The sequence below is a fragment of the Amblyomma americanum genome, chromosome 1, assembly GCF_052857255.1.
Source record: "Amblyomma americanum isolate KBUSLIRL-KWMA chromosome 1, ASM5285725v1, whole genome shotgun sequence".
Classification (NCBI taxonomy): Eukaryota; Metazoa; Arthropoda; class Arachnida; order Ixodida; family Ixodidae; genus Amblyomma; species Amblyomma americanum.
Window position 1 is genome coordinate 283,999,496 of NC_135497.1, and position 18,598 is coordinate 284,018,093.

An 18,598-nucleotide genomic window follows, 5' to 3' on the forward strand; every position below is an offset into this window, starting at 1 on the left:
GCCGACATGAAAGCCATGACACTACGATGAGATTCAATAGCAGTTGAATAAAGTATCGACAAATTTGGAGGCGTGCACAAGGTCCCAAAATGTCGATCTGTGGGACAAGCATTAGTTGTTTCATGGACTCCCAACATGTTATACTTCGAATCCTTGTATACGAAGGCCGCCGCGGTGGCTGAGTGGTTATGGCGCTCGGCTGCTGGCACGAAAGACGCGGGTTCGATCCCGGCCGCGACGGTCGTATTTCGATGGAGGCGAAATTCCAGAGGCCCGTGTACTGTGCGATGTCAGTGCACGTTAAAGAACCCCAGTTGGTTGAAATTTCCGGAGCCCTTCACTACGGCGTCCCTCATATCCTGAGTCGCTTTGGGACGTTAAACCCTCATAAATTAAACCAAACCAAACCTTGTATACAAAGGGATGATGATGATGATAATTTTTTATGGCGCAAGGGCATCTGTGGCCAAAGAGCGCCACGTCACAAGGTTGTTTCTTCTACTCAAGGTTGAGTCAAAGCCGATTTCCCAAGCATTTCACCCTAAAGAAGCCGAGCACCAGACCAGGGGAAAGCTTGTACCCATTGTATCACCGGTGTGTACCCGGCGGCACTGGGGATCCAACTCCGCACCTCCCGCATGCGAGGCGGATGCTCAAACGACTACGCCACCGTTGCGGTGGTATATGCAGCGCAGAGAAGACGCACTGGCACCGGCTCGCGTGGTTTCCAACCTGTACGGGGCTAAAGAAGACCACGCCATAAAAATGGAATTGAGCAAAGTTGGGGTCGCCAAGTTCTCTCGTTTTGGCTTGCCTTTCTGTTAGGCTTGTCGGCGCTGCGGACGCCGGAGAGATCGTAGCCATTTTCAAGCGAATATTCGTGGGACTTGGCTTCACGCACGAGATGCCAGAGAAGTAGATGCATGATACTATTCGTCGACCTCTAATGCTCAAAAAGCCGCCGCTTTGGCTCTGCGGTTATGGTGCTCGGCTGCTGACCCGAAAGACGCGGATTCGATCCCGGCCACGGTGGTTGCAAGCCCATGTACTCTGTGATGTCAATGCACGTTGAAGAAACCCAGGTGGTCGAAATTATTCCAAGCCCTCCACTGCGGCGTCCCTCATAGCCTGAGTAGATTTGGACGTTAAACCCCACAAAACTGAAACCAAGCCAGACCTCAAATTGCAACTAAAACCACACGTGGTGGAAATTATAAGACGCTTTGCGCGGTACGACTCGAGCCATTCGAAAGTCTAAAGAAGCGTGGCAGTCTTGCGTGCTCCAGAGAATAACGAAATAGTCTGGGCATGTGGCGAAAGACAGCCTCAGTGAGCAAATCAAAAGGTTGGATGAAAGCGGCTTTCCAAACTGTATAACATGTAGCGCCGAAATATTAGTCATTTTATTCCTTTGTTTCGGTCAAACGTTCTTACATTTTTATTTGTGTCCTTTAAGATTTCTAGCTTCGTTGCGGCAGCTTCAGCTTTCAGAACTGGCAAGACACATTCTCTTGAAGATCCATGTTAGGGTAGAGATAGGCTTTAACCATTATTTTGAGAAATATACAAACTGATGGGCTCTGATATTATATGTCACTTCGCGCGCCGTGCTTTCAGAATCTCAGTGCTAGCATGTTGGCTCTTTCTTCGTATTTCCTTCTTTCCGAGTGCTAAATATGTTTGACCATGGCCACGAAGTGAGCATATTTGAAGCGGGTGACTACCAAGCATACGTCATCATCCGAAGCCGGCATGATCGCTGCCAGCAGTGACCAAGTTTTCGGGCGTAATACTGCGCATGTAAGCTGAACTTGGACTGTTTGGGCGGCATGTATTTACGGCATGTATTGACGGCATGTTTTTTACTGGTTTCGATTTTCGCAAGCTCGTTGCTTGCAACATATTGATATCTGTGAATTCGGATACAAAAATCAAATTTGGCGCCGAAGAGCTGGTCAATGTCAGTAAGTGTGACTGCTAATAAATAAACATAAAATGCTAATAAAAATTCACAATTAGAGGCTACAAGATGAACGCTATGCCAGAATTTACTGCAGTTTGTAGTAATTAAAAGCAAAACTTAAAAGAACTTCGACACTCAGCAGATCTCATCTCAGCCAGCCAGCCAGCAACAATGAGCCAGCGACGCCAAACAGCAGCGCCAGCGCTGACAACCGCCCGATGCGGTAGGCAGCGGTAGGCGCGTTGCTCAGCGCAGCGTAGTTTACTGGGCCGTTTTGTTTTGTTTCCATTTATTTGCAGCTCATCTGCAGCTGCTGATAGGTCTTGTCATGGAATCCGGCGATGAAGCTACAGAATCGCCGAAGTTAAATGAGCTAGCCGCCACGATGTTTGAAAAAACGGGGGAATACATACAAGCCGAGCTTTCATGTGAGTTACAAATCAGCTGGTGTCATGATTTGGGACCTTGCTTACGATGCGTGCAGTATTCTAATGATTGCTAAATATAACAGTCACTCCCGAATCAAATCACGTTTAAGCTGCATGTCACAGAGAGTTAAGTCTTTCCAGAAAACTGCTCAAACGTGAGCAACATTCTATGTTGTATCAACTCGCCTCATTTTTTGTTGGTGTTTTGCAGCTACGTTAGACGATTATAGGTTAACGGAAGAAATGAACAAATTGACAATAACTAAGTATAGTGACATGAAGCAGATTGCCGGCAACGTCACAAAAGCCCTGAAAGACCTCAACGAAAAATGTGAGTGGGAGAAACGCAGCGGTTCACCCGCGTATACACGCGTGTTCGTGACAGAGCTCGTTTAGAGAAAAACTGAGCGTTGTCTTCCTGCTTGTAGATCGGTGCCTCAAACCATACTTGGACCAGATCGACCAAGTCGAAGACAGCGTTACCAAGCTAGAACAAGCAGCGTACAAGCTGGACGCTTATTCTAAACGTCTTGGTAAGGTGGTGTAAACTCAGTTTCTAAGGTGCGCGTCGTTTACAAGATGCCGCCGATGCCGCTGCATTACTCGCATTGCTTTCTTTTGTTTTGTTTTTTCAGAAGCAAAGTTTAAGGCCCTTGAGAAACGCTGAAAGTGAAGGACTGAGAAGTGAAAAATTGCAAGTGGTGCTCTTGTAACATCGTCATGGCATCGATTTGGAAAGTCGCTGGTCCTGTTCTTGGGATCGTCTGCCGGATCCAGCTGCGTTGTAGTGGCTTTATAATAAAAACAGATCGTCTGGCAATGTAATATTTGTTGCCTCAGAAAGCTAAAAAAAAAACTTTTTGCGCGCACTGTTTTGACACTATGCACTGCGCACGTGACTACAAAACTGTGCTATCGACCGTAAGGTGCCCAAGTTGCTGCAGAGTGGTCTAGCGATCTTACGTGTAAAAAAAGAAAGCAGTGGCGTGAGCCCGTCATAACTGTGTTGACCGGACAAGTGACTCGCTTGAGACGTCAATGAACACTCTATATCAGTGAATCACGCTCCGCAATGAGTGCGCAATCCGAGCGTCATCGCTGCAAGCACCCTGCTGAAAGGTGCTGCCGTTGTGTCGCTGCGGCCGCCGAGGTAAACCGACGAGCTGTTAATTCTGTGCCAAGACTGCAGCGGTGACTTTCGTTTCGGTTATTTTTTAAGGGTGCGTGCGCTCCAACTGTGTAAAAGTAGTCGAAACTTGGGTGAGTGTACTCTGATTATTTCTCCCGTGATAATTATCAAACAATCGTTCTGTAAGTGGATTCCTGTCAGCCACCTTTTATCCGCTCTATTTTTGTCCGGCAGCAGATGACATTAGATTTAAAATTTGCGAGGTTTCTTGTTTTGTTGTACTGAATAATGGCTATGTTCTCTCGTCATACTGTGGTTGCTGTTCTATTCAACTGACTTCTTGGTTGCATAGCAAGAGCCTTTCTTTTTTTTTCACGCGCAAATTGGTTTGCGTGTCTGTAAACAAACCGTTCGTATACGCCCAATCCGGCTGCCGGCCGGGGACGTCCCGCGTTTCCTTGTGACGTAAGCTTGGCTCATGTTCCACGCGAGGCGCATTTGGCAGTACTACGTCGTTGCTGTACGGTGGTACGATTTTATCGGTTTCATGTGATGTACGTGAGCATTCGTCTAGTATGAGGGAAGAAGGGATGAGCTGCAAACTTCTATACCTGTTGCGCAAACTGATAAAACTTGGCCGTTTCCTGAGAATAAAGCTGTGCGCCGCTCTGTCATCAATACAGAGGGCGTCATGTCTTTCATATCACGTTTTCTGTTTGTACAAGAAAGCAAGGTACTGTGAAGGGCTTTTGACGCAAGTGTTTTTGCAGTTTGTGTATGCAGTGCAAAAGAGGGTTTCTAACGAACCGCAGTATTGATTAAATACTCCACTTGTATGCCACTCCCATGGCCCGTTGCCACTGCTTTTCCAGTGCCAAGTCTAGCAGGACACAATGAGCTATCCTGGTGGAAGTGGGAGCCCATATCCTCCCCAACCTGGTTATCCAGGCTACCCATCTCAAGACAGGACTGTTTACCCCATGGGTGCCGTCTATGCAGCACCGCCCGTTACTCAGCCAGCTCCTGGTTACCCACCCCAAATGCCAAATCAAGCATACCCCCAATCTTCATCGCCAGGGTTCCCACCAACCCAGCCAGGTTTTGCACCACAGCCCAGCTACCCAAGCCAACCTGGCTATCCCACCCAGCCTGGTTATCCCACCCAGCCTGGTTATCCCACCCAGCCTGGTTATCCCAGTCAACCTGGCTGCCCTAGCCAACCTGGTTATCCAAGCCAGCCCAGTTACCCAAGCCAGCCTGGCTACCCACAGCCTGCGGCCACTGGGTATCCGAGTTCCACGCAGGGGTACCCTGGGTACCCAACAGGGCAGAGCAGCTACCCTGCACCGGTGTCAGCTGCAAGCTATCCTGCAACGCAGGCAGCTCCTAGCCCATATCCTTCGGCAGGCTACCCTAGTGCGGGTTCAGCAGGCCATACTGGTGGTTATGGCGCATCTTATGGAGCAGCAGCTTATGGGGCGGCGCCCAGCTACTCCAGTGCTGCTCAAGTTACTCACTCAGCTTCCTACACAGGACAGCGTTTGCGCGATGTAAGTAATAGTGTTTGTGAAAACGAGGTGAGTTAGTAGCATTCTAATTCATCACACACTGTCTCAGTAACAGTGAGTTTCGCACTTAATTCATACTTTGCTAGTAAGCATCAACATTAATGCCACAGTTCATGGGGCTTTCACATTTACTCGGTGCTGTTTACTGCAACAGCTGAAGCTGCTACAGCTTTAGCGGTTGCACAAACTAGAACTGGTAGCACTTAGGTATATTGCATGCGTAGGCGTAGCTCGCCACAGTTGTTAATAAGCCCTGCCAAGCACTAGGCATGTTGCTTGAATAATGAATTCGAGATGTTTATGGGAATGTCAGTTATCTCAAAATATTTGCTGCATAGTGCTGATCTGTGTGAATAGCTGTAATTTGAATTGATGGAGCTAAAGCTGATCTAGTTTTGAGCATTGGCAGTTAAAAAAAAATTGGTTTCAGTATATTGATAGTAGTTCTCTTGTGGCAGTATGCTTCATCTTTAGGGTTGTCTGATGATTTGAGCATATCTTGTGAGCTGCCTTGCTATTTTGCAATATTTGTTTGTGGTAGCTTAGGTTCATGTTGAATATTTTTCACCTGTCAAGATTCATGACGTCTGCTGAATAATTTCTCTCAAGCTGCGGGCTGCATATAACTATATGTTGAAAATTAACCCATAAATGGGAACGCTGGTTGAGGCAGTGGAGCATTATATTCTGCTGCTTTGGGCTTATCCGTGTGACATTTTCATGCAAGAAGCTGCTTTTTTGACATTATCTTGTGCACATTGCAAAAGTATAGGTATTTTCAGTAATGCTCTGTGGTGCATTCAGCTTACTGGGCGCAAGCAGTGGTATTGCTTTCCAAGTTAATGACTGAAGTTAATGGATGTTCCCTTAACGACCCAAGCTTCTACATTAATTGGTGTTTGGCTCTGTAGATATCTGATTGTGCAAATGCTCTAAACTGTTAGCAGGGTGCCTGCACAGAGTTCCAGCAAGAATTTTGTATGTTCGCTAATATACTGATGCTAAATGCATTGTGAAGGAGACATGCTCCAGAACAAAAACTTTTTCCTAATGTTTGTTCCAGATGACTAAAAATTTCACGGTTGAGATTTCTGCCTGTTCTTTTTAAACCTGCTGTCAATTTTTGCAAGTCATGCATTTTATATATATAGGGGTGTTTTTGTGCACCTATTTGTCGTCAGTACTAGGTGCACACGACCGCACTGAGTAATATCTCATTTCGCTCACCAATTCCTTTTATCCAATGAGGAAAAAGCGTGATGTTTAAAAGTTATGAATTTTTAAAAAGTAACTCTTCAGAATGTCTTTATTATGGGACTACATTGGTTGTAAAAAATTTGAATCCCATTTGCAAATATAAATTGTAGTAAAAATAGAATAGCTTTCTGCATATAGTTGAGCATATACAAACCAGATTTCATTGTGATGCGATGAGAGTAAGTGCAATAATGTTGTGCACAAATGCTGAGGTTGCACGAGAATGATAAACAGAGAAAGATGCATACCAAGTATAAAAAGAAAGTGGCAGTGCAGTTTCTGGGAACCGAAAAAACACTAGTTTCTAATTTCTTTTTCGAGCTACGTAACTGCCAGAGGATGCGTCTGAAACAAGGCTTCCTGTACCTGCCTGCAGAACTGCAATAGCGGCGGGAAACACAGCCATTCAAATTTGTTTTGTCATGAAAATAGCTCAATTGTGCTCATTTTTTGGTTACTTGGCTTGCATACATCTGAGGTTTAAGTAATTTAATGTCTGCATTCGGCGCTGGTATTGATGGACATGAAAGAGAGCTTTTATTTAATGAAGCAAACAAAAACCAAAAATGCGAGTTTTTTGCAAAAATAGTTCTTTCACCCACGTTTCCCTTAAATAGAGTATTGCAGTGACTAAAAATGTTGTCATGGTGTATGTAGGAGTTGTTCCTCAGCAACGTAATGTGCCAGGATTGTAGGCCACTAGGAGAGGGCAGAGCTGCTGGGTTGAAGCCATTTCTATAAAATGTGACCTTAAACCATATATAAACTTTAGTTTGCTCGACTCTTCCATCTTTCTATAGGTTCCAACACATCTTGGATCCCCCCCCCCCATTCCAAACTGAAAAAACAAATTGCAGCTGAGCTATTGTACTGTGTCTGTAAACATTATTGACCATTATTAGCAGGGGTTGGGGTAATGGTGCTTGCAGACAGTGCTGCATCAAAAAGGCGTTTCATTGGTGAGACTTTTCTGCATACATGAGAACCAGTGAAGAAGGCACCTATAATCACTAGACAATTTCACAGCCTGTGTCTCCACCCCCGTTTTTCATGGCTTTTTCTTGTAACAGTTTGGGTTCTGTTTGTGATTGCAAAAAAAACAGCTGCATTATATGTATTGATATTGAGCAGAGTTATGGTTTATGCTACCATCAAAACATCCTTCCACCCCCAACCCTGTTGCGCATGCATGCATGCACCACCACGGTGGCTCAGTGGCTTTGGTGTTCGGCTGCTGAGCCCAAGGCTCCAGGATGAAATCTTGGCTGTGACGGACATATTTTATTGGAGGCGAAATGTAGAAGTGCAGTGTGCTGTGTGTGCACATTAAAGAACTCCAGGCAATTAAAATTAACCCCCATCCACCATAGCCTGCATGTGGCTTTGGAACACCAAATACTGCATACTGTGCCATACCATAAATCGGGCAGTTGTTTTTGATTTTTAAAATGATGCTGATGGTCACATGGATGCTACCTTCCCAGAGCGTGTGTTGGGCTCGATGGACACATGATAAGATAGCGGTCACAGTTATGTGACTAATTAGCCAAAAATGATTAATCAGCTTCTTATTTATTTACTTTATTTTACATGTGTACCGCCGCGGTGGCTCAGTGGTTATGGTGCTCGGCTGCTGACCCCAAAGACGCGGGTTCGATGCGGTTGAATTTTGATGGAGGAGGCGAAATTCTAGAGGCCCATGTACTCTGCAATGTCAGTGCGCTTTAAAGACCCCAGGTGGTAAAAATTTCCGGAGCCCTTCACTGCGGCACCCCTCATAGCCTGAGTTGCTTTGGGACGTTAAACCCTCGCAAATCACATATTCTGCATGTTGCAATAGGTCTTGAAATATTCATCAATGAATTCCCTGCTCTTTCTCGGCCTGTGCCTAGTTCTGGTGTGTGCCGAGTGTTCTGTTTCTAAATGAGGTGCGAAAAACAGAAAATTTATTGATGAATATCTCAAAATGTATTGCACTGGCCAAGTCCTGTAAATTGGATTAGTCGTGAATCAATACAGTCTTCAAAACTGTAATTGCAGCATAAAGTGAATGATTAAGACTGAATAACAAATATCGCCTGATTAGACCCATAACCATGACCGCTGTCTTGTTATCTTCTCTCTGCCGAGCCCAACACAATAATGGTGTAGCACCCACGTGACCGTCAGTCGGTTTTTTTTATAAAGCAGTAAAGATTAAAAAGAATCGTCCGGTATGTATAGGCATGCACAAACACAAAAGAAAGGGACATAGGCTAAGTGCGTGCACACTTTATTTTGTCATTTTGTCGCTTTTTGCACCCCACTCCCATTTCCCTCCCCATCCAACAGCACGTGTGATGATGAGCAGACAGCACTAAAAAAGCCGCCTGCCTGCTCTTACATAGTTATTTCTTCTCCCACGTGGTCGTCTGATGCGCATATTTTTAGCGTCCTGAGCGCGAAAAGCTCGTTGGGAACCAGCCAACTTTCGGACGGCCCAAGTCGATATCCTGGCGCCATACGGCTTCGCGCAACAGCGGCCCCCCCCAAAAAAAAAGACCAAGAAAGAAAGCGCGGAAGAGTGGCTCCGCGAGACGGCACAGGAGCAAATCTCGCGTGCATTTCGTCGGCGGCGCATTTGTAGGGGGAGGGAGTCGCGCTGCTCGCCAAGTTGTCTTTGCGAAAGCGCGTTGCCCACTCTCGAGGTCGTTCTGTCAGCCGTTGCCACCTTTGTTCGTTTCTCTTTTTTTTTTTTGCTTTTCCTCTCACGGCATCTTTTTTCTTCATTCATTCTCCGCCTTTTTCTTTCCTGGAAGCCGCGCTCACGACACGTAACTGATGTTTCCCCATTTTAAGTGAAGTCGGCTTTCTTGCGCAGGGCACAGACGCGCGACATTTTGGCCCCGGTTAACGTTCCATGCCAAAAATGACTGTACAAGCTGTTCATTTTGCATGTATGGAAGAGTTTTATCACCGCTGTATGCCGAGCACGGTAACTACAGTATTCGATACGGAATGGCGTGTTGCCTTTACACAAACACGCACACATTATAACGTTTCCGCGCTCGAAGTGAACAGAGCCTAATAACGCTTGAATTTTTGGTGTAGTGCATAAAGAACGTACGGTGTGATGCTTAAAACTAATTGCACACTGCTTTGGCATGGTGTGTCACTTGCACTAGTGTATAATATGAAGTGTCGTCTGTGCGAAAAGTGCCACTTCCATATTTTACACGAGCCGTCGTACAGCTTTTCCTGCGAGGGGCGTTGTTCGCGGTTTTACGCCCCGATTCAAAAGGGACGTGAATAAGCTCTGTATCGGTGACACGTCCCACAGTTCGAGTGCTTTGCCCGATCTTCGACCGTATCGAATCTCGTTGACCTATTTAAACATCTACGGACGCTGCATGTCGCGCCGCCCCCTAAACAAAATTTGTGAGCAGTCTGCCGCACAGCGGCCGGCTTCGGAAGGTTGCCGCTACTCCCTTTGTTCAACAATTTATCTGGCGTCCGCAGCGCCATCTTTGCCTCGCATTTAGCTTGCAGCCGGGGCCGGTCCGGCTTATTGCCTCGCGCCTGCGCCTCGCCTTGACGGTCGTCGAGAGGAGGCCAGTTGCTCGTGTTGCGGAGTAGGTGTGGCCAGGTTTTTTGCGTTGACTGCTCCTGTTCGACCGCAGCGGGACCGCTTTACCGAACGAAAATCGCATCGGCAGCGCCTGTTGGGTGAGCCGCGTCGGTTTTAATTCACGGATGTGTCGGCTTAAATCTTAACATGTATTCCCGTGGTGTTTAGGTCTCCTCTGCGGACTTCCGCCTGATGCTCGCGCCGTGATCGGAACGATCGGGCACTGTTTGAGCGATGCTCAGTAGATCTGGCATCTCGCAGGCACTCGCAGCGTGCGTCGTTGCTGTGGGGGTCGTTATGGTTGGCCGAGCGGCGTTACGCTGCTTAGTTCGATCTGGGACTCCTCGCGTCGGACCCGGTGCGGCTCTGCCTGCGGGCGGCGGCACTCATTTGGCGTGGCTTTCCTTCGCGCCGCCATTAGTAGACCTCGCTACCTCGTGTGGTTAATTCTCGGCTGTGTCTGTCGAAGGTTCGCATTATTTATGCGAGAGAAACACGTAACGCCCATCGCAGTGCAAGATCCGGTGTTTACTCGCTCAGTGCTGTAGGGAAAACGAATGCGCAGGGTTGGCAGGATACTTGACTCATGTCACGTGGGTTTCGCGTCATTGCGCATGTTTCCTGGTTTTTTTGTTAGTTCGTTTGCTGTTTCATTTCCTGTAGCGGCGCCGTCCAACGTTGCCCCGCCCCTAGCTCTGTCCCACTTTGAAAATACCGTGCCGTCGGCTCGGCGCACACCGTTATTTACTCTTCCTCGTTTTGTCTTTCTGCTTGCAGAGTCTAGGCAACGCAAGAAGCATGGTAAGTTTGGTTGCCGGCCATATATTCTTGCTCCTCCTGCTGCGTGCTGCTCTATAGAGAAGTTGGCTGCTCATGATGTGGCTGTAATGCTGTCCATGTGTCACCAACAGGCCACCATCAGACCCTACCCAGGATTCAACCCCCAGGATGATTCCCAGGCACTCAGGAAGGCCATGAAGGGCTTTGGTAATGCCTGTAATTCCATTAATTTGACTGTGGATGCATGTATGCATATACGTGTGAGATCTGGGCATGAACTTTGTTATTGCCATTCTGGGTAAATTGTAGTGTTTCAGTCCTGTTTGCAGTGAGGGGGGGGGGGGGGGGGTTGAGTGCATAATATGCTTGGAACAGTGCCCTGCAATTCCAGGCCGGTGTCCTTAATCTACCACCTTGCCTGGCTGTGTTTGACATGATTGAACCAATATTAAGGGCTCTGCCACAGTTCAGTGACGTGTGGTGGAAATGACAATTAGTTCTTTCTAGTATGTGAACTTCCTAATATTATATGAGGCAGTGATTTGTCGCCAAACTGGAAATGAGATTCAAAATTGAGAATATGCCTTGTAAATTGATATCTTAAACAATAATTACACAAGTACAAACAGCCACTGTGAGAAGTTACAAACGAAAAAAATCTGCACAGTGTAGAGTAATAGAACATGATGACTGGAATGTGCTTTTGCAGTTGTGTACTGTCGGCCGCAAAAGTTTGTGGGATTTGTGGTGCGTGGCCAAGTGAAGCAAAACTGCATTGCTGTGCCATCTGCTGTCCCAGCGCATGGTGTCGAAGCTCAATCACAGTACTGCCACTGCAGGCATGCCATGCGTCTAGACACCGCGCTCTGTACCAGTAGATGGCGCAGCAATGCAGTTTTGCTTCACTTGGCCATGCATTGCAGATCCCGCTAACTTTTGCGGCCGACAGTACAGTATTACATGTCTTTTGTTTTTGTACCACTACAGCTTGAGTTCTCGTAGTGCTTTGTCACATCAGTTTGTGGTAGTTGGGGGGGGGGGGGGGGGTGGGGGTGGGGGGGGGTGGGGGGAGGTTTAGGTGTGTACTGACTGAACAAGGCTTAGCCTCAGATGTTTATTGTATAAACACATAAAATGATTACAGTAGTTCTAATGGCTCAGTTTCGGTATTCAGACAAGATATTTAGCCTGCCTCAGTCGGCTATGATTGAACTTAGTGTGAGGAATTCATTATAGGAAGATGGTTTTAGTGGGGGTAATCTTTTGAAAGTAACGTTTGTCTTTTGTAATTGGTATACTAAAGTAAATTTGATCTTTCAACCAGCTAAACATTTGAACATTCCATGTGATCGTGTACTGTCAACTAAAGTGTGAACTGCCGTAATTTATAAAAATGAGGCTGCTTTTGAAAGCTGTGTGCAAAACAAACGTTTTGCGGAATGTGGAAAGGGAAATCAATCATGCTACCTGCAGTTACGGTTTATGTGAACTTGGGTTAACCATGTCAGAAGGTGGCATTGGCAAAAAGAAACAAGCAAGTTTTAAATGAAGCGCTCAAAATTCCAGATATTCTAGTCGCATGCATTTTCATTTTTTGAAAACGTGGGAGCATCAACTGTAGAATGCGATTTATGTAGCAGTGGACCTGTGTACTCATTTTTTTTTTTTACATGGGGAGAATTGCATAAATGCTGTACTTTTCTTTGCCAGGCAGCAATCATTCATTCTTGCTTTTTTTGTGTGTTTTGTACATGCAGGCACCGATGAGGCTGCCATCATTGCTATTCTCGCCAAAAGGACGAGTGATCAGCGGCAGGTGATCACAACAACATACAAGCAGTTGTTTGGACGGGTGAGTTGGGAGGGGCCCCCATTGTTTGCTGTGTGTGTGATAGATGCCGCAGAGGTGCTTTACGGCCTGCTTGCTTGCTTGTGCTCGCCTGTCAGGGTGTGTGTCATCTTGGGGAAAGTGTGCCTGCTGCCTTTGCCTCTGTGCGTCAGAGGACTATGCACGTGTGCAGTGATGTGTGGCCACTTCTGTTATGATTAGACCTGTGTCTCAGGCATGTAGCATACTAGCTGTGTTCCTGGCTGTTCAGTTCAAGCAGTTCTCCTTTCAGTTGAAACTGAGACATGATCTCATTTGTACAAAAATAGTAAAAATATTGTTCCAGGACCAGTGCATGACATAAAGGGACACTAAAGGCAACTTCATGCATTGTTCATTGGCTCTTGGAAAGTGCTGTTCAGGTTTTGTAGAAGTACGGAAAGCTAAGCAAGTTGGTTACTATTATCCATGGTAAAACAGCGCGCAAAACACGAGGACTGAACAAACACGAAGACACGAGGGCTGACTTTCAACTGGTGATTTATTACGCACGTGTGTACATATACTATTCCCGCCAAACACTAAACAGAACAAAAAAAAATTCAAGAAACACTGCGTCATCACTGAACATCTTAAAAATCTACCTTGCTGCAAATGCATGCTCCAAGCAGGTGATTTCGTGGTTAGCCAATGATAATGAGGGCTTGCTAATGCACGCTGCAACCCCCTTGTCAATGTGATATGCCTCTACTAGTTCCTTACTATCTGATCTTTATGTTTGAAGATGACTGATGTCTGATGAAGCAATGGGGCGCATGTGTGCTTAGGTTGCTTGCAGTGCAGCGCCAAATAAGTAAGCACACATGCGCCCCATTGCTTCATCAGACATCAGTCATCTTCAAACATAAAGATCAGATAGTAAGGAACTAGTAGAGGCATATCACATTGACAAGGGGGGTGCAGCGTGCATTAGCAAGCCCTCATTATCATTGGCTAACCACGAAATCACCTGCTTGGAGCATGCATTTGCAGCAAGGTAGATTTAAGATGTTCAGTGATGACGCAGTGTTTCTTGAATTTTTTTTGTTCTGTTTAGTGTTTGGCCGCAATAGTATATGAACACACGTGCGTAATAAATCACCAGCTGAAAGTCGGCACTCGTGTCGCCATGTTTGTTCCGTCCTCGTGTTTTTCCGCGCTGTTTTACCAAGGTTTTGTAGACTGTGCTGCACTTTTCATCTGCTTTTTTTTTTAAATTGAGAAAGGCAACTTGAGATAGCCTGTTTGAGTTCATTTTCAATGCTACCTGTGACATCATTATATGTAAATAAATCTTGCAGGATGAGTTCGGGGTGGTATTGATTGTGGTAAAGTATTCTTGCCTGACTTCACCTGGTCATGTGGACATTGCTAGGTGCACTGGCCACTTTAGAAGCAAACTTTGTATCGGGTCGCACAAATAGTTGATTCAAGTGCTGGCAGGTGCTACTCTATTTCTATGTTTTATGAACTGATCACAGCTCTTGGACATTGCTGACAGGCCTGATAGTGTCTCATACAGCTGATTTTATACAACACATAATCGTAGCTGAAATGGATTTTTGACTCTTTAGATGTGCTGCTTAAAAGTTTATTATTACCGTCATGATGGCGTTAAAGCAAAGAACAACATGATCACTTCAGCTTTGACTAGTGCAGCATGTAGAAAAATTGCAAGGTTCCAGGTGAGGTTAGCTGCTAGAGGTTTACTGTATCTAAAGTGCAGGCCAGCAGTGAACCCTTTTTTTTTTTGCTTTCTTGATGCAAGTCTTGTGCAGGACAGCAATTATCAAAAAATCCAGTGTGCAAACTGTACCTTGGAACATGCCTGAGATGTTCTGGGGATAGTGTGCCATTACCAGCTGTTGATTAGTAGAGGGCTGCACAGCCATGTAATTGCAGCCATGTCTGTACTCCCTCAGGAAGGTGGTCCTTAGCTACTCTCATGTTGAAGTGCAGAGAAGACACAATTTTTATGCTGGTGTTTCTGTTGGCGTCATGCGGTTGCACTTCCTCATTCTGGAGCTAGAGGAAGGCGGGTGTTGGTATGTTATGTTGCCTTTCATTTCTCTGTATGTGCCCTTGGGTCACCTGGCATGTTCTACTCAGCGGATTTAACAAACCTATGCCCGCTATGCACATATTCTGTTGCCTATGGATTGCCATCCATGCTAGTGTTTGCCTTTCCAAAATCGCTTAGTGCATTGTTGCTGAATATTCCTGCCTGTGTTGAGTAAATTTTGTGCAAAAAGGAACAAAAATATTTTTGTCTCGTATTCCATACTTGATTTGTGAGCAGCGTCTGCTTTGTAGTGGCTTGAATACTCGGAAATCCTAGCAAAAAGAAGGGCAATTGTGCATTTAAGATCCATTTTATTTTAACCACTAGTATATTCGTGTTCAGCGATTGGCTTGCCAGTGCATGTACTATATTCTTGGAACTCTGTGTGTATTGTTGTGTGTGCAAGGCAACGCAGCTGAGAACTGAGCATTTATTGAGCAGCTTTTTTGTTAAGAATGGCTTTTGCCCTAGTGTATCCTACTCATGGACGAAAGTTTGTGGGGTGCAGATTTGTGGAAAAAAGTTCATATCTTTGTTGCATTGCAGATCAGTCTGCTGGCATTTTGTTAGAGAATGGAGCACGCTTGTCTCCTTGTGCTTCATTACTTCTTGTTGACCTTCTTTGCTTGATCGCATAGAAAAAATTTTCTGCAATGACACATCTTGCAAACTTTTCTTTATGACTATGCTTTTCCAGTGTACAGCAATAGCGACTGCCAGCGTCAAATAGTATGCGTGTGCTGTCTGACTTTCCACTGTGCTGTCTGACTTTCCACTTGCATTCTATGAATAACAGATATGCAGCAGGACATTCACCCTTTATCTTGACATGTGTGCAGAAGATAGTATCCCTTTTACAATAGCCTGTAATCATGGGCAGTGTTCAGTGGAAATTGCATGCTGATATCAGTGGGACAGGGTCTGCTTTCTGATGCAGCAGTGGGAGTGATTGTGGTGGTACCTTTCCTCTAGGAGCCCATATGATGGAGATAAGGAAAGGGGGCATAGTTTGATTCAAATGACCTGGGAAGAAGCACAAGGGTGTGCTGACAAAGTTCACCTAGATTTGAGGGAGAAACCTTTATTTATTGATGTCGGATGTAGATTTGCTGAAGTTCTGTTTGTTAGAAAATGTTCTTTGTAAGCAAGCTAACAGATTCGCTTCATTGTGAATCACATGCCTCAACACTTCAAACCTGAGGTTGACTACGTGATCAGCTTGTGAGAAAGTCGTCTTATTGGCAGGAGTGTGAGTCATATGGCACTTCTATAATGGTGCCCATTGTATCAATTATAGAAGATGGCAGCTTGTGTCGTGTGTTTGAAACAGTGGCCAGAAGAGTGCTTGTCTTCAAGGTATTGCAGATGTAGTTGTTTCTCAGATTAAGATGTTCAGTGAAATAAACATTGATCCGTTGCTGCATGGCAGTGGAGGTCTTGTACACCACTGTATATATTGCTTAAAGAACCAAACATTTGAATACCAGCATCAGTTTAGGCTAAATTTAGGCCAGACCAACTTTCTCGCTACCATTTGTTGAGTCTGCCCATTTGCCTGGGGTATACTTTGTCACAGCTAAGTGAAATTACACAGCTGTGTTGCACATTGTGCACATACATCATAATTTGCATGGAGCAAAAAGGGGGGGGGGGACGCTGTTGCTGTATTGTCTTTTAATAACATTCAAGTATGTAGGGTGAATCTCATCTTCCATCATTCCTATTTTTTTACGCCATTCTTTCATTTGCTTCTCTGTGATTGCATTCACTCCTTTCGGCATAATTCTTGCAGGACCTTGTAAAGGATCTCAAGTCAGAGCTGTCTGGCAAGTTTGAGGATGTCATTGTGGGGCTGATGACACCTCTGTATGAATTTCTGGCGTCTGAGCTGAAGGCTGCCATGAAGGGTGCTGGCACCGATGAGGACTGCTTGATTGAAATCCTCTGCACCCGCACCAACGCTGAAATAGCTGCCATAAAGCAGATTTACAAACAGAGTAAGTATGAGGTCTCTCTCATTACCCTTGCTTCTTTTGCAGCTCTACTTGTAGAGCCATGATGTGAAGCCAGTGTGGTGTTTCTTTGGTGTAGGTGCTTACTGGTGTGCACAGGAATTTCATCTGTCTCTAGAAACTGTTGCTGAATAGTTCGAAGCAAGCTAGTCTAGCTGGGATGTAAACAATTTATCTTGGCATTAGCTTAGCTGTATTTGCACATAGGCTGAAGGAAAGCTGTTGAAGCTTCTGTATTTTAGAATGTGCAGTCAGGTTGCACTTAGCTCAACCTGTTGTAAATTACTTGAAATAATTACAAAGTATATTTTAGTAATCTTGCTATGATGACTTTGAGGACATGAAGAAAAATACCGTATTTACGTGCATAATTTGCCTTTCATTTGGAGTGAACTTTTTTTCGGGGCCTGGCCAGCGTAGGGTGCGGGTCCGGGTGCTGACGTATACGCAGCAACATACACTATACCTATATTGCGCGTTAGGACCTTTGTGGAGCTTTTTAAGTCGCGCTCACGAAATCCCCGCGTAATTTGCGCACTCCCTTCTTACCTAATTTCTGAATAAAAAGTGCGCAAATTATGCGCGTAAATACGGTCGGTTATAGAACTTTCATTTTGAAATTGCCAGTGAACAAAGGTATTGAAGGCTGCTGTGCATAGAAAGGTTTTATTTTCAGGATGTTCTGTTTGTCTTCCTTGGTATTGGCATTACAGTGGGTTATATCTTAGAAATAGCATCTCTGTGGAGCATCTGAAGTCAGGTTTCCCGCACAATAAAAGCCTGTTCAGCTTGGCTCTATAGCCCATTTTCAAAACTGAAATTACATGTAGAGCTTTCTCTCTCTATTATGTGGTCCCTGCATGCACCTGCCATGCTTTCATGGTGGAATAATTTTTAATGTGCATTAAAGCTGATTCAGGTGCTAGTCCTCTCATCGTGTTGGCCTAAGTTCCTGATCTTCGTGCTTGATAAGGTTGGTTGTGGTATGACTGGGTTGAAGCAACCTGCATGTCCTTTCAGCCTGAAGATGTCATTGGTCAAGGCACATTTTATCAGTGTACCTTCAGCCTTCTGGTTTGAATTTTATGGGACAGTTGTCAACGCTCAAACCATAGCATATGGCACTGGATGGCCCACCCAGCTGCAGTCATTGCTGGTGCTACTGATTGATGATGGTCTATGGTAGAGCATGCACACCACCTGACATATACATCAATGCAAGCATTAATATTGCTATTGTATTCATTTCTGTGCATTTGCAAAGATTGAAGTAGGTGTATTTTATCCTCGTAGCCCAAACGGAGAAAAATGTTTTTCTCAACTTATTGAAGATTTTCATGCAAAAAAATGTATATATTTATATTGCTATGGCAATTCTGTGCATTACCTGTTAAGGGCTGCTGCATTTTGGCAATAATTTTGCTGTAGTGACATTTTATTTTGAGTGCTTTGACTACACTTTCTTTTACTAGTTAGCAGCTTGAATGTGTGACGGGCCATAATGAGGTAATCTAGATTTGGGGGTACACACACAGATAAAAGCAGGGCATTGTCTTGCTCCAGTGAATGGGGCACTTGTTCAAGTACCTGGTCTGTACATCGCACACGCAAGCATGCTCGCACAGACACTCATGCATGTAAACACACTGTGTAGCCTGGACAGGCACGCAGACAGATAGAAGGGAGATAAGCTGGAGATTGCCTTCAAGTGAAGTAATTGTTAGGTTCAAGTGGACTGCTACCCTTGTGCAAGCACTTAAATTGTCCCTTTTGTATGTTCACTGTTGCAGCTCTAACAAAAGACATCTGGGACGGAATGCTGTTTCATTTTTGTAGCGTTCCCCTCCACCTTCTGTAACTTTGGCAAGAGGGCTGATCTTTCAGCCTTCAGTAAAAGGGCTCAAAGCTGGTTCATAAAAAAATTA

General features: G+C 45.2%; 2 protein-coding genes across 3 annotated transcripts in view; both read left to right on the forward strand.

The window, feature by feature from the left end:
• The first annotated feature begins 2,145 nt into the window (after positions 1 to 2,145).
• Blos2 (biogenesis of lysosome-related organelles complex 1 subunit 2) lies at positions 2,146 to 3,216 on the forward strand. The gene is made up of 4 exons (XM_077649478.1): positions 2,146 to 2,391; positions 2,603 to 2,722; positions 2,820 to 2,924; positions 3,027 to 3,216. The coding sequence occupies exons 1-4, from the start codon at positions 2,292 to 2,294 to the stop codon at positions 3,056 to 3,058; spliced, it is 357 nt and encodes a 118-aa protein (XP_077505604.1). The 5' UTR covers positions 2,146 to 2,291; the 3' UTR covers positions 3,059 to 3,216.
• A 257-nt stretch (positions 3,217 to 3,473) lies between these two features.
• The window catches only part of LOC144115204 (annexin-B12-like), a 43,779-nt gene continuing 28,654 nt past the window's right edge, over positions 3,474 to 18,598 (forward strand). Inside the window, exons 1-6 of one of the 2 annotated variants that reach the window (XM_077649476.1) lie at positions 3,474 to 3,651; positions 4,393 to 5,070; positions 10,730 to 10,753; positions 10,864 to 10,939; positions 12,490 to 12,584; positions 16,454 to 16,658. In XM_077649476.1, the coding sequence (XP_077505602.1) occupies positions 4,414 to 5,070; positions 10,730 to 10,753; positions 10,864 to 10,939; positions 12,490 to 12,584; positions 16,454 to 16,658 (1,057 nt within the window). In that variant the 5' untranslated portion in view covers positions 3,474 to 3,651; positions 4,393 to 4,413. Of the gene's footprint in view, positions 3,652 to 4,392; positions 5,071 to 9,620; positions 10,051 to 10,729; positions 10,754 to 10,863; positions 10,940 to 12,489; positions 12,585 to 16,453; positions 16,659 to 18,598 lie in introns of those variants that run through there. The other variant, XM_077649477.1, reaches the window with a different exon arrangement.